At 50.4% G+C, this 14,966-nt stretch overlaps 1 protein-coding gene across 1 annotated transcript in view; it reads right to left on the reverse strand.

The window, feature by feature from the left end:
- The window catches only part of RPL36 (ribosomal protein L36), a 17,105-nt gene extending 2,200 nt beyond the window's left edge, over positions 1-14,905 (reverse strand). The window contains exon 1 of the mRNA XM_029963886.1: positions 14,804-14,905. Within this exon, the coding sequence (XP_029819746.1) occupies positions 14,804-14,905 (102 nt within the window). The remainder of the gene's footprint in view (positions 1-14,803) is intronic.
- Positions 14,906-14,966: the final 61 nt, after the last annotated feature.

Genomic DNA, 14,966 nt, shown 5'->3' on the forward strand with positions numbered 1-14,966 from the left:
CCGTCCCTCAGGGCCGGGGGAGCTTCTCGGGGTCCCCGCGGGTCCCGGACCCCCAGGGCCGCTCAGCCCCGCGCTCACGGACCTTCCCCCACCAATTAAAACTTTGGTATCACTTGGGTGGGGTCTGATGACGTTTGACAGACAAATCTAAAGGAACAAATTAAACAATTTCGTTGGAATAAAAGATACGGGACTCTTACCTCTGAAAGAGAACTGAAGAGAACACGCTCAACTGTTTTCTGCTTTCAAAGACAATTCTGTTTAATTTGTCGAAATTGAAAATACCGAGTTGAAGGCATTAATTTAATTCAAAATTTGGAGGTATTGGCTTTTTGAACAAATACAGGACCTTTACATCCTGCCGTAGAGCTCGTCCCAGGGCAGCGCTCTCGGCGCACACACGGACCCGCTGGGCTCCACCACCCACGACAGAAATTCCAGCGGTGAGGAACCAAGGAACCCTTGGGCCGTGGGACAGGTGTGGGCTCCGATGCTTTCCCCCACGAGAGGGCAGAGTATGGACAGGCATCCACAGGGTGAGGGTGACTGTCTTGGACAGAGGGAACCGCCCTTCAGAAATACTTCCTAATATCAAACATTAGCAAATGCTTTCCAAAAGTCAGCCAAAAAAAAAATTAGGAATGCCAAATTTATTGCTAATCTGCCCCTGTAAAATCAACAGGCGTTTGATATGATCTTTGCTAATGAGAACTATCACACGGGGCAGCCAAGGGTTCCCCTGTGCACAAGCTCCTCGCAGGAGGAGCTGCCGCAGCCCCGGGCTGGAGAAGGAGGTGTCACCTCTCCTGTCACCTCTCCTGACACTGCCTGGAGCTGCCTCGGGGCTACTCACTCAGCTCTGAGGGTGACGAAGGAGGGGCTCCCACCTGCTCTGTCTCTGTGAGCACCACCAGGCACAAGCAGCCCTGAAATAAACACTCTGTGCCCAGAGGAGGAGGAGGAGGAGGAGGCAGCGGCTGCTTCCCTGCCTGGCCTGCGAGCACCAACCCCCAGCAGTGTCTGCAGTGGCGTGGGGCTCTTCCCTCACGGGGCTCTTCCCTCACGGGGCTCTTCCCTCACACGCCCTGGCTGTTGCCACCTTCCCCTCAGGACACCACCTTCTTTCCCATTCAGTGCACAAACAGGTGGATCTACAGTTCCCAAACTCCCCTTGAGTTTTGAATCATCTGACCTCCCTGTGCTTCACTGGATGCCCTCCCCTACACCTTTTCCCCAAGACAAGGTTTCCTGCCTCATTGCCTGCACAAGTCCCTCATAGAAAATCCATATTTTCAGTTTCCAGAAGCTTTTGCCCCATTCCAACACGGGTACAATGCCTTCTCCCACATTCTCAGCATTTGCAAATGGTTTGCATCTCTGCTGAATTTCCCTCTTTCTTTGAATTCTGCATCAAATCCCCTCACTCTTTGGCTTATTACTTTCTCAGAGCCATTATAAGCAAAGACCCTACCAGGTGAGCCTGGTGGCAGGGGACAGTAAAAAGGGAGATAAGGTAGAGGAAACCACAGGATTGGGGCTGAATCTGAAGTCCTGGGCTGGGACAGACTGGCTCTGCTGGGATGGACACGGGGGCCCAGTGGGCAATAAACAGGCTGAACATCTGCAGCGTGTCCTGGGCTGCATGGACAGACATGCACCTGGCAGGGTCCAGGAAGGGATCTCTCCCTTCACCTGGCACTCGTTAGGTCATTCTGTGTTCAGGCCTTGCAGTGCAAGAAAAACATCAATAAACTGGATCAAATTCATAGGAGAGCCATGAAGATGTCAGAGAATTTTCAGTGGAGAAGAACAAGTACAAGAGCGACCCATCCCAACATCAAGCGAGTACAGCAGGAGGCCAGACTGGCTGAGTGGAGAATTCTGCATCACTTTTAAATACAAAAATGAAGAAGATGGAGGGTGGAAGCAGCACTGAAGCTGCCAAGAGACATACACAGGCATTGCATGGACATGCAGGGACAGAACTGGAAAAGCCAGAGTTCAGCTTGACCTGGCTGAAGATCAAGGAAAGAAGGAAAAGTGCAGCATGTGAACACCTTGCCCTTCCCCAGCTGCTCCAGGTTTATAAAGAGAAAGCTGTTCTCTGCCACAAGACAGGTAAGGTTTATTTTAGTGTCTCTCCTCTTTTCCAAGTACAGGATAAGCACAACCTATGCACTGCCTGACAGAGGCCCAGGATGCACAGCTGAATGGTGGTGCCTGGAACCCCATTGTCTGCTGAACCTGAAGCTCTTCTGGCTCACTGCAGAGCTGTGGGCCTCAAGGCAGGCAGATGTACCAGGTACAAACTGATTTCCACCTGTCCATTTGACCCCACTCCTCTTTCAGCAAGGCCCCTGCCTGCTGTCATGGCCAAAAAGCCACACCCCCCTTCTGAGATCCACCACCTGCAAACCATGGAAAGGCAGAGCTCCTTTCCCTCCTGCCATGGGAGCCAGAATTCCCAGAGGGTCACTGTCAAGCTGCTGTGTAACATCAGATGAAAGATGCTCTTGGGATACGCTCCCATGGCTGGCACAGCAGTGAGGGCCCTTTATCCAGTGATTCCAAGTATGAACTGAATCATCTCCCCAGAAGGCAGGACAGTAGCCTGCTGCTGTCCAGCAGTGCTCCACCTTCCTGTCTTATCCCTCCCTGGCCAAGGCCTTGTAAGATGCAGGTGTTTGCATTTGCCAAAATCCAGATGTGTTTTTCTGCCAGATGTTTTCCAGCAAGCAGCACAGGTCACCCTGTGAGCCAGAAGCCCCAAGTAGGCTGGGCATCGAGAAAGCAAGCAGGAGACAGGCTCAGCCTCACACCTAAATCCAGGCTGCTTTAAATTCAGAGACAACTGTCTTATGTTAATTAACAAAAATATGCATAACAACCAGTGTGAAAGAACTCAGCACCATTCCCAGAGGTAGCCAGAGGCCTCCCCTTTGAGCTGAGACTTTGTTGCTCTCCATGTCTGGTTTCTTCTGGAAGTGCCCCTTCCCCAGTGTATCCTGCCTGTCCTGCTGGAGGGCTTCTGGTCCTCAAACACCTGAAAGCTCCACTCACTTCTAAAAGGCTCAGGGCTGTGTGGTTCTGCACTGAGGTCTGCCCTGTGCTTCACTGTCCATGCAGGGTGTTCCCCCAAGTGATGGAGCTTTGCTGTCTTCCAGGAAATAGTTACTCACAGCAGGGGATGGAAATACCCCCGTGCACCACGACAGAACAGAGCTCTGAAAAGAGGATGTGGGGACAATGGCAGTGATAACATCTCTCTGCCAGCTAAGAAGTGGCTGTGGCTCTGTCATACAGAAAACATGTGATGATGAGCAAGGCCCCTCTTACACACAGGCTGTGCTGTCTTGGCCCTGCTTGGGCACTTGATGGGAGTTGCCACCAATGCTCCACTGTGCTCTTCTGAGGGGATGGGACAGAGCTGGAGAAGGGTCTGTCAGCCTCTGTTGGTGACATGCCAGAGGAGTCCCTGGTGTGTAATGGAACCATGCAAGGAGCAATCAGAGCCAAACTGAGGCTTCCTTGCTTAAGCTCCTTGAAAGGGAACTGAAGGTCACTGCGGAGTCCTCACTGCTGGAATGATCCTGCTGCCTTTGGGCACTTTGTCCCTCTCCCACACAGTGTTTGCCTCAGCACAGGGAACATGCTCAGCCCAGCCAGGCCAACCTCTGGCTGCCTTCTGCCACACAGCTACCCTGCTCCTCACTGACTCTCTTACACAGTTTTTAAGCCCTGCTTTAAGACAATCAGAGATTCTAACCAGTGTCTTTGGTGGTGGTTTATTAGTTAGGTTCAAGCACATTTTTAAACAAAACACTGCTCTGCACATCACAGGACAGTTTTCACTCTGGCCCCTGGGTCTTCCAGGTGAAGTAGTTTGAACCCGACTTTAAAGAAAATACTGTTCTTAGTTAAGTGAACTGGGATCCAGACAATACCCCCCAGAAGTATTGGATGACTTGCAAGACTTTTCACAGCAAAATCAGAAACCAACAGCCTCTACCACCAAAGCCAAGAGAGAAAACAGCAGGCTAAATCCTCCTTCTACACTGCACAAGCAAGGGCACCAGCTGCTTCATTCAAGCCGTGGTCTCCCCTCTGGAGCAGCACGTGTGCATGGACACACAGACACACACAGAGGATCCAGGAAGCTGCCCTCCTGCAAGGGGAAAAGCAGCTGCCTCTGCAGCAGCTCCCTGATCACTGTGTGTAACACCCATGAACAGGGAAGGCTGCCTGCATTTCTGATGTTCTGTTTCGTGCAAAGGCTTCTTTTATAGCCCTGGTGCACTGCTAAAGCTGTCACCCGTGCTGCTACAGATCAGCAACTGTTTCCGAGTCCAGCTGCTCCAGGAAAAACTGGAAAACAACCCTTGCCTGTTCCTTGGAGCCTCTGCTGAACCCTGGTTTCTGAGCACCTGGCCTGTCCAACTGCCTCTGCCTGAGCAGAGGAACCATCTGCAGCTGTCAGTCCAGGCAGGCTGATCCCATCTGCTGAAGGAAGGGATTTAACCTTTCTAGGCTGCACTGGGCCTTTACAACACTTTGATTTTACAGCCTGGGCTAAAAGCCTCACCACTGCTGCCATGCAATGGAATGCCTTAATTTTGTACTACAGTTATAGGTGCCTCAGCTTTGGCCTTCCATGTAAGTTGCTCATTACTTCCAAATGAAAAGGATATCCTTGGGTCAACAACCTCTGTTTCTGTCATTCAGAAGCAAATGTCCTGCCTTCTAATAGGGCTCCACACAGAGGGGACCTCAGTTTCCCCTGCAGCTGCTGTACCAGGGCTCACACAGTGCAGTGGGACCATGGTGACACTGACCTCTCCCCCTTGCTGCTCCTGCTGGGGATGGAAAGGTTTCACCCTTACCAGGTGGGAAAGACCATTTATAGCCCCACAGATTTCCCTGAGAAACAGCCACTTTGGACAAATGCAAGTCCTGTTTGTGTTCCTGCTGCCTTTTACAAGGTGGCCAATGCTTTGCAGTGGCTGGATGCCATGTGGATAGGAATGGCTTCTGTGGGGATGATGCCCTCAGTCCCTTGGTGGGCCAGTTGAGAGTCTGGCACTGCCAGGATGGGGAGCAGGCTGGATGGTATGGCTGGGGCAGCAAGGGGATGTTGCCCCTTTGGGCAGTGCCAGAGGCTGGATGAGCTCCACCCAATTGTCACTGTGCCAGGGGGGTCTTGGGCTGTCCCAGCCATAAGGAGCTTCCAGAGAGAAGAAGGAACCCAGACTGGCATCTCAGTGGAGCCTGTGGGGACCTCAAGGTTCAGATGGAGGTTTGGAGCTGTCCCTCATTTCCAGCTCACTGTGTGCTTGGCCCTCCATGGCTCTCCCTGACCTGCACATGCTGCTCTGGGCTCCAGGAAGGAGCTCCCCCAGGCCCAGGGTGCAGCTCTGGGCTGTGCACGAACAGGGCACAGGAGAAGGGGCTGCCAGCACGAGCCAGTGGGGGACCTGGCCATGAAGGGGGGTAGGAGGGGAAGGTGGGGTGAGGTGCTCACTCTGCAGCACAGACAAGGACATGGGCAGCAGTCACAGCGAGCGAAGGGGACGATTGCTGTGAACCACTGTGCCCTGTGCAGGCAGGTGCTGCAGGGCAAGGAGGCACAGCTGCAGAGGCAGAGTGCCTGTGAAGGATCCTGCCATCCTGGCACAAACTTTCCTGCAGCCCCAAGGTGACCCGTGCCCATTCACCTGAGCAGCCCCAGTGCTTCTGATAAGAGAAGCACACTGGCACTATCTGTGCTTGGACACTGCCTGCCCAGACCAGGTCCCACTGAGCAATGGCACGTCTCGTACCCACCCCAAGGGATCTCTGACCAGCCACGGTGGAGGCAAGAAGAGCTCCCCAGCACAGAGGCTCCCCTTCATTCTCCAGTGACACTTCCAGAGGAGCAGCTGTGTGTGAGCTGGTTCTCTGGGCTGTGCTCTCTGCTTGCACCATGTGCCACCAGGCAGCTACAAAGCATTTTTGCATGACTGATCTCATGACACAGCATGTTCAGCAAAGGCTTAGAGCTCTAACATTTCCCACTCCTTGCTTGCATGGATAGATTGCCCATGCTTTATCCTTGGAGGCTATGGACACCTGCAGAGTCTGGGCCATACCTGTGACCTGCTGCAGGGCAGGAAGTGACCACTGCTCACTCAGGTCTTCAGGCCAAAGGAAGCCAGAAAAGCAGCAAGAATGATGCAAGGGTTGAGGAAGATGGGGGAACTGCAAATGGGAGGTCCTTCCTAAAGTGAGTTTATTCAGAAGACACACCAACAGGCCAAGGATGGCAGGGACAACCCTGCAAGACTCTTTCCTGGGAATGGAGTAACTCGAGTATCCACCTTCCAAGGAGGTGTCAGTCCTTCCTTGTATATATCCCAACAGCAGAGCCCTGTAGAAAGCAAATGTTGCTATTTCTTTTACATAAGAAGGTATTTTTGACAAGAAGGAACAGGAAAATTGGTCAAGAATTGGTTGGTGTGGCCAGGGTGCTGCCTGTTGTTGACACCAAAGGAGAAATGTGCAGGGTGGGGAATTTGTGTAAAGACAGAGCAAAGGCAAAGGGCTCAGCAGTGACAGTGCCCATGGGTGGCCCTTAGAAGTGTGGATTCTTCACACAGGATTTCCTCCTTCTGGGAGTCCTGGTTACGAAGTCAAAGACGTCCTGAGGTTGGCTGAGCACCTCTAGGCACTACACTGGAAGGATTCCGAGCTCCTTGCCAGGTGTAGGGTGGAGGTATTTGAGGTGGTGAACACAGGTGTTCTTCCTGCTGGCCTCAGGCCAGTCCTCCAGACCCAACCCCTGCCACTGGGTGGGGTGGCCACTGAACCAGAACCACCGAGTGACGGATCATCCAAATGTATTTGCTTAGCAGGGGTAGAGAGGGCAAGCAGTGATTTCTGTTCTGCAACGTGCAGACGTGACAGGCTTGCACAGATCTGAGCTTCTGCCTCTCCAGACCAGTTCAGACCAGCAGAATACTGGCACAAAAGAGAGGAGGCACAGTTCCAACCATTGGCACTCTGGCTCCTGCAATGGAGGCCCATCCATGCAACATCCACCACGCACGTGGTGTTCCCCATGAGGATGCATCACTGACTTAACTCCTTATTGCTTTTTGAATTAAATTGTCAGTAAAAGCTGACCATGCAACCCCCAAACAGCCTCTCTGCCTTTCTCCATCCTGAGGCCATTTAGGTTCCTGCAGTTTCCCAGCACTCGCTGACCTCCTGCTCCAAACATGTCATAAAAATGCAAACCCAGCAACAGCTGCATCATGGTTTATCAACTGCTTCTTTTTTATCCAGCAAATACCAGATTAATCCCACTGGTTAAAGCTGAGTCTGGGTCTCACACATCAGAACAGTGTTTTCAGGTAGACCACTCTCCAAGACAACCACCAAATGGGTGCTAGACCTCAAGCAGGGACTAAGGACACAGCCACATGTGCCACAGGGGTTGCACACACATGCACTGGACTGGGATCATCTCCATTAATGGTGTAAAGCCCCAGAGATGGAGAATGTCCTGAATCATTTCCTATGGGAGTATCACAGACCTGCCCACACTGCTGGGAGCAACAGAGGCAGACACTGTGCTGGCAGACTGAGGCAATCTGTCCTGATGTGCTGAGGGAGAACTGGCCTGGTCTCCTTGGTGCACTGGAAGAACTGTCAGACAGTGAATCCACGTCACTTGTAAGTTCTCTGCAGATTGGGATGCTCAATGCTTTGAAACCAGCAATTATTTTTCTGGATTCCACGTGGTTATATGTAACCTTCTGCACTTGAAGAAGCTCAGAGGTTCAGTCAGAGCAGGCCCAGCCTTAAATTCCTGCACTTGGGCAGATTACCCACCGAGCAAGGACATCTCTTCAGCCCCCTGCACCATGGCCCCAGTCTTGGCAGGACAGTTATGCCAGTCTGTCACACCACACAACACAGGGCAAAGCTGAAGCTGGTTCTCCTTGTAATGCAAGATTTCTGCAGACACTGTAAACCAAATTAAATCCTCTAAAGCTATGCTATTCTCATACCCAGAACTGGGGTTTAGCAGTGCAGAGGAAGCCTGCAAATACCTCCATCAACCAAAAGCTTCTCATTTGCTGCAGCTCCTGCCCATTTACTCCATCCAAGCAAATCTCTTTTTTCGTGGCTGCCCAAAACATCTGATTCTTGCACCTGCCCACCCACATGCACCCACAGTGTGCTGGTGGTAGAGAAAGAAGTGATGTGATGCTTCTGGCCTTCAACATTCAGTACAGAGCACAGCCTGCAGGAGAGTGGGGTAGGGCAGGGTCTCTCCTGACTGTACCAACTCAAGACAGCAAATGGCTTCCTGTTGTAGGTTCATGGTTAGTCAGGGCTGTTCCTCTTCTCAAGGACATACAGCTCCAAACAAGTGTTTGGAAGCTCCAGCACTTCACTGTTGGCACCAGCTGTGGACTGGAAAAATGTTTTCCAATGAGACAGATGCATTGACAGGTACCTAAAGGGGCTCCAAGAGACCTGGGGAGGGACTTTGGACAAGGACCTGGAGCGACAGGACAAGGGGGAATGGCTTCCCACTGCCAGAGGGCAGGGTTAGATGGGATATGGGGAAGAAATTCTCCCTTGAGAGGGTGGGGAGGCCCTGTCACAGGTTACCCAGAGAAGCTGTGGCTGCCCCATCCCTGGAAGTGTCCAAGGCCAGGTTGGAGGGGACTTGGAGCAACCTGGGCTGGTGGAAGGTGTCCCTGCCCATGGCAGGGGTGGAATGAAATGAGATTTAAGGTCCCTTCCAACCCAAACCATTTTGGGATTCTATGATTCTGTGACCTTAAAGCCAGATTCACAGAGGTACTCCATCAAGCTCAAGACATATAGACATTAACTGATTAATCTTCATGGTCATCTTAATTTTGGTGCAAGACCATCATAAAGCTTTGAGAATTATCCTTTGTGAAATACTTTGAGATCTTGGGCAGAGCATACTTTGGAGCTGCAGAAAGGATTCCTTTCATCTCCTTGATTAATCATGTAATATGTCCAAGAGAGACTGATCCCATGCACATACTTTCTTATCTCCCTAGGCTCGTCTTCTCCCCTCTCACGTGCTTACTCAGTAAACTTCACCTTTGACAGAAGCTCTGGCTTAAAGAATCAGTGCTCCTGATGCATGCAGCATTTCTGACATTACAGTGCACGATGGAATAAGTAGATATTTCTTTCAAGGGGGAGACAAAGGTTTCTGCTTTGACCTTTCTTCACTAAAAACTGAGCTCCCAACACACTGGGAGCTGGTTTGTTTGTTTGTTCAACAGCGTAATATTGAAATCATTCTCTCCAGCGAGACCATGAAAAAGGCTGAGCCAGCCTGGCCAGACACGAGGAAGGGAACAGGTTACTGCAGCTGCTGGAGGAAAATATGTAAATAGCTCTATGGTGACTGGGCACCCAGCCAGCTGCAGTTGGGCTGCGGATTTGAAAATTAGGCGCCAAATGGTTGTTTTGAAAAAAACCCCGGATTTGTTGTCGTTAGTGCGGAGATCATGCCAGGTTTTATGTAACAGTGCAGGGGCGTGAGCGCTGCCCGCTCCCATCCCACAGCTCCCCCGGCTCCAATGACCTCAGTGATTCCTGGAGCAGCGCTGGGACTGCTCCTGGCTGATAAAGCGTGCTTTGTGAACTCGGAGGAACCTCATTCGGAGCCAGCCCCCACCCTCCTCCACTGTGCTCTCCGAGCTGCCAAATGTCTAAAAGATTCGGAGCCCGAACTCCACGGAGCGCTGAGAACCGGGGGCTCCCCTGGCAGGCTGCAGAGACACTTCTATCTTTGGACCGCTGAAAGTACAACTACAGTAAAATCCAGCTCTGAAAGGCAAAACTCACAGTGTTAGAGACTACTGGCCCAATATTTCATTAAAGGTGATATGAATAATCCCTTGCTTGATTTAGAGTAATTTTTCTGTTCACCGCTCTGAACAGCAGCTGCTCTGCACTGCCCACGGCTCCGGCTCCAAAGGCTGCCACAGCCTGACGGGGAGGAAACCGGGAGATTTTTCCTACCTGGCCAGCTCATCTGTTTTCAGTGGTGTTTTCACAGCATTTCAGTGCCAAGAAATCTGTCTCCCTGTTACTTTGGAATAACTCCTGAACTCTGGGGAGCCAGCGAGGGTGAGACTCGGAGGTGATGCTCCCCGAAGGCCGGTGGGTCACACCCGACGCGTCCTCTGCGCCCCCGGGGGAGGCTGCGAAGGAGCCGAACTGCAGGAAACCTCCGTGGCGCTCCCGTGTGACAGACGGGGCTGCTTTTAGTAGGTGCTGTTATAAGCAAATCACTCTGAGGACAAATGACAAAGTGGAATTGTGAAAAGCTGGGGAGCCCTGAGTACTGAGCCCCCAGCGTCTTCCTTTGCCACTTTTCTGTTGAGATGGGGGGAATATATGAGATGTATTTTGAAGTAAATTCTCATTTCTTTCGGTACAAGAGTCTAAAGGGCCACTGCTCACCTTCCTGCCACAAAGGAGTGAACAATCCCAAGTACAGACTGGAATTCTCTCCATCCAGACCTGGTTAATACTCCCCCCAGTGTAATATAACTTGACTTCCGCCTTGATAAGGAGGTAAATGCTGTAGCAAAAGATTATTATTGTTCAAAGTTCCTGCAAAACATTATGTGCTGGAATCAGAGATAAATACACCCTCTACAGCATGGTGTCTTGTCTTGAAAAAAATCCTTGTCCTTAATCCTTTAACCCCACAACTGTGCACCTTGTTCCTCTTTGCTCTTTTTTACATCTCAGCAAACTTTGTTGTAGTGGATGAGGAAGGTTTCATCCATGACTCATGGCATACTGTTCATTTTCTCTACTTGCTTTGGTGCTTTCTGCTCTGACATTGCTGGAAGCAACTTTATTCAATGAAAGATGAAATTCTGGAGAAGAACTCTGTGGTGAGGTATGAGTGCTTCTTCCAGACTTGCAGTCATTGCTAGCAATTTTTTTGAGCAGTAATGCTGAGGCTAGTTTGAGTTCAGACTGATAAGAAAATGTTCTGAGGCAATCCTTGCCCCTTCCTGAAATTAATGACAATATCTGAGACAATCAATTAAACATTGTCTGGCTGTTCTGAGTGAGGGGAGGAACACGAGGGGAGAGTTAGACAGCTACAGAAAAGACAGAAATAATCCTGCTATTAAAGACATACAAATATAAAATGTAGAATGAGAAGGGGGAGGGCATGGCAGCAGCTGCTGATAAACCAAAGCAGCTGAGGTAAGAAATAGCAGTGGAAATCCTGTATCCCCAGTTCTGTGAAAGTGTCATTATGAAATCCCAGAGTCATTACGAAATCCCAGATAGCATCAGGAAACTAGTCACACCCAAATGTACAGGAAACTTGTCAACGAGTAAGAAGGTGCTCTGCATGAAAGGATGCACAAGGTTTTCCTTTGTCTTTTACATACTGGAACCAATTTCTTCATTTACCTGATGGGAGAAGCACTCCAGTGCTAGACAGAGCCTGTCCCTGATGTCTGTGTCTGACATCCCAAAAATTTATTCTTAACCTACCCAGGCAGTCAGATATGTTGCAAGTGCCTTTGAGCCAGAGCTTCAATACTGAGCCCAGGGCTCTTCCAAGCTCCTGACTTTGGATCAGGGTGGGACCTGTACCTGCACCAGCCTCCTCCTCTGCTCCACTTTCCACAACAGGAAAACCTGGGAGAGTGGGTGAGGCAGGAGCCTCAGCGTGCCCTGAGCAGGTTCCCAATCTGAATGGCCAGTAAAGCAGCCCCAGGGATTGCCACAGCCCTCTGCTCCCCCAGCCAGGTAGGGCTGACACATCCCTAGATTGTCCCTTTGGCAAACACTAAATTACTGTGTCTCGTGATAACAAATCCATTCCAACTGGTCAAAGCAGGAGGAATTTATTGTAAATAAAATTGTTTTGGGCAGCAAAGAATTCTCGAGGGTTTTGATGAAAAACTAATTGCTAAATATTGAGAGATGAGTAACCACACTGACCCTGGTCCAATATTAAATCCCTGTCATAGGAGGCATCCAAGAGGACCAATATTTGAACAGATGCCAATTCCACAACTAAAGCATGTGCTGCACTCCCTGGAAAACACAGCTGGTGAGTGGGCTCTCAGCTTTTGCACTTCCCTTTCTTCCCTGATGCTTCTTCTCCCCATCTCACCCTCAAAACATTCTCTTCTTTTTAGCAGAGATAGGAAAAGTGAACATACATGTTCAGGTAACAAGGAGGGGAAACTGGCATCAAGGATGAAAGTGTGCAAGTGTTCTGGTTACTGCTAAAGAAAGGGACTTTCTGGAAAGTACAGGGAAAAAAACCAGGTATTATTATTATTGAGGCATATTTCAGGACGTATATTTTGGAAAAAAATATTTTACTTCAACACAGTAAAAAGCAGCACTATGAAAATATCCAGTAAAATTAGAAGGCAAAAAACCCCCAAACAAACCCAAACCTCTTGAAACATTCAAAGTTTCTAAGCCATTATCTACAAAATCTGACAGACAAAACAATAGGGGAGCTTGGGCTAAACTTCATGAACAGAGGATTTACATCTGGATTACGTTATCAATCAAAAATCGGCAAAAGGTTTAAAGAATTTCTAAAATATGACAGATGCACAGAGCATCACATCAAATCACAAGAGAAGAAATGACCTAACCCAAAAATGCTTATACAGAGGCTTGCTTTCACCATTCCTAAAATATTTTTTTTCTGGCTCAACACAACCGAAGTTTATAGCTGGTCTTCCACGAATTTGTTGGTGTTGGAAATCGGATACTACATACGGGAAACGTTCACTCTGAGTGCACGGCTTGATGCTCAGAGGCATTTTTTTGTTGTTGTTGTTGTTTGCCCGGGGGAAGCCGGCGCTGCTAAGAGACGGGGGCAGGAGCTGGGGCAGGGGCAGGGGCTGGGCCTGGAGCCGGCCCAGCAGCAGTTACAGTCCGGAGACAGGCGCCAAAATTCAAACCCCGCGCGGTGCTCGCCGCGAACCCCGAGCGCGGCTCAACAAAGGGCAGCGGGCGGATGGGGCAGGATCCGAGCGCCCCGCGAGCAGCGGCCGCAGCACCCTGGGATTTGTAGTCTCTCGTCGCCGCTTCCTTTTCCAGATGAATTCAAGCCAAAAGCAGCCTGGGTTCTGTCGGAAAGCTGAGTTTCACACCAAGGTGCGCATCAGACCCCCGCCAGCAGAGACCCTGGCGCAGGGAGGTTGTGGACATGCCTTCGGAAAGGGCAGGGTCTCTGCCAAAAATGTTACGACCCGTCCCAGAAAAAGGGGAGGAGGGTAACCCAGGTTCTTATCAATAATTCCCTTGGGGTGGATTAGAGTGAAACGACACTGAATAATCGGTGTCTGAAAACGTATATTGGTAAGGTTTATTTTAACAATTCTGTATCAACAGGTATGCCAGCATTTTGGGTGTTGTCATATAACAATGTGACATAGAGATAACTTTTGGGGGGGGGGGAGAAAATGCATAGGGGAGAGAAAGACAGGATAAGAGTAAGGGAGAGTAAGGAAAAAGAAAAGATGAGAGTGAGAAAGAAACGTATATAGCCACTGCCCACTGGATCCAGCGATGCAGCTTGGCAATCTTGAAAGCGATGGTCTCCATTCGCAGGCGGTGGGGGAGAAGGAAAACCCAAAATCTCGCTTCCATTTCAGCTCTCCCTCATAAACCCCCTCCGGGTAACCCACTGACACCCACGGCTCCGCAGGCTGGGGAGGGAATCCCTGCCCTGGGTCTCGGGAGGTGAAGGGGCAGTGCTATCCCCAGAGAGGTGGGACAGGCACTCTGCTGTACGCAGAGGAGCCAGGACAACTCTTTTTGTGCTGGATACACATTTTGAGACAAATGCATTCAGGTGAAAAACCCGTGATTTACCCTAAAGATAGGCAGTGATGGCAAGAGAGACTTACAGCTATTTGACAACAAGGGTATTGAGCATCCAGAATTCCTGGATTTATTCAGGTTTTTTTCAGTTTGAGGTGTACTTGTTATTAGAACCTCAAATCCTCTAACATGAGCATCGTTTTAGTTCTGTTTTGAGGACAAACACCTGCTTTTTCACCCTGGCTACCTAAGTTTCTTTTCACGTGGTGTGCAGTATTTTCTTGCTGTCTTTCTTGTTTCTCTATCCAGACCTGTCCTCTCACCTTTGCATCATGCTCATTTTACTTTTTCTCTTTGCTCTCCACATGGACGAGTCTGTTTTTAGTACCTCTCAGGCAGAAAAATCTCCCTTTTCTCAGCCCTCCCTGGCAGCTAAAAGGCCCAAGAGCAGGAAGAGCTTTGGGAATGGTAATCCAGTTTCTACCAGTTAACGTGCAAGAACTGACAGAATTTGGGGTCTTGGGGAAAAATACTACTCCAAATCTTCAGGAAGGGAAAACTTCTCAGTGGGTTTTAACGTGTACAGAGTTTGGCTGCATTCCCTGGGACTGCAAAAGGATTTCAGGGTAGCTTCCTTCTGGAACGACCAGACCGGGAGGCACTGCACCCTCTCAGTAAAACTTAGGAAGAAGTTACTGAATTCTTGAAACCGACAGATCAGCTCTCCTAAAAACTCGCCCTTGGGAAACGCTGATCCGTGTTTTCTCCAAGACTCTCCACGCCCGATTTCAGCACACAGCCGGTCGCTGACCTGTGCAGAGCCAGCAGCAAAGCACGGCAAGCTCACACAGCCCACACGGGCCTGTGGACGATGTTTTAGGGAACTACCGTGAAAACGCACAAACACAGCCTGTCAGGGAACCCGTCACCCCACAGGCCCGAGCCCCGCGGGCGGACCCGGGAAGCGACCCCAGCGGGAGCAGAGCCGGGCGAGGCTCAGTCCTGTCCTGTCAGTTGTCCCGGTCCCTCCCGGCATTGCCACCAAAACCTCTTCCCCTCAGGATCGGCCCCACTCCCGGGTCTGTCCTTGAGGGAGG

Source organism: Manacus vitellinus, unplaced genomic scaffold (assembly GCF_001715985.3).
Source record: "Manacus vitellinus isolate BGI_N305 unplaced genomic scaffold, ASM171598v3 scaffold_64_pilon, whole genome shotgun sequence".
NCBI lineage: Eukaryota > Metazoa > Chordata > Aves > Passeriformes > Pipridae > Manacus > Manacus vitellinus.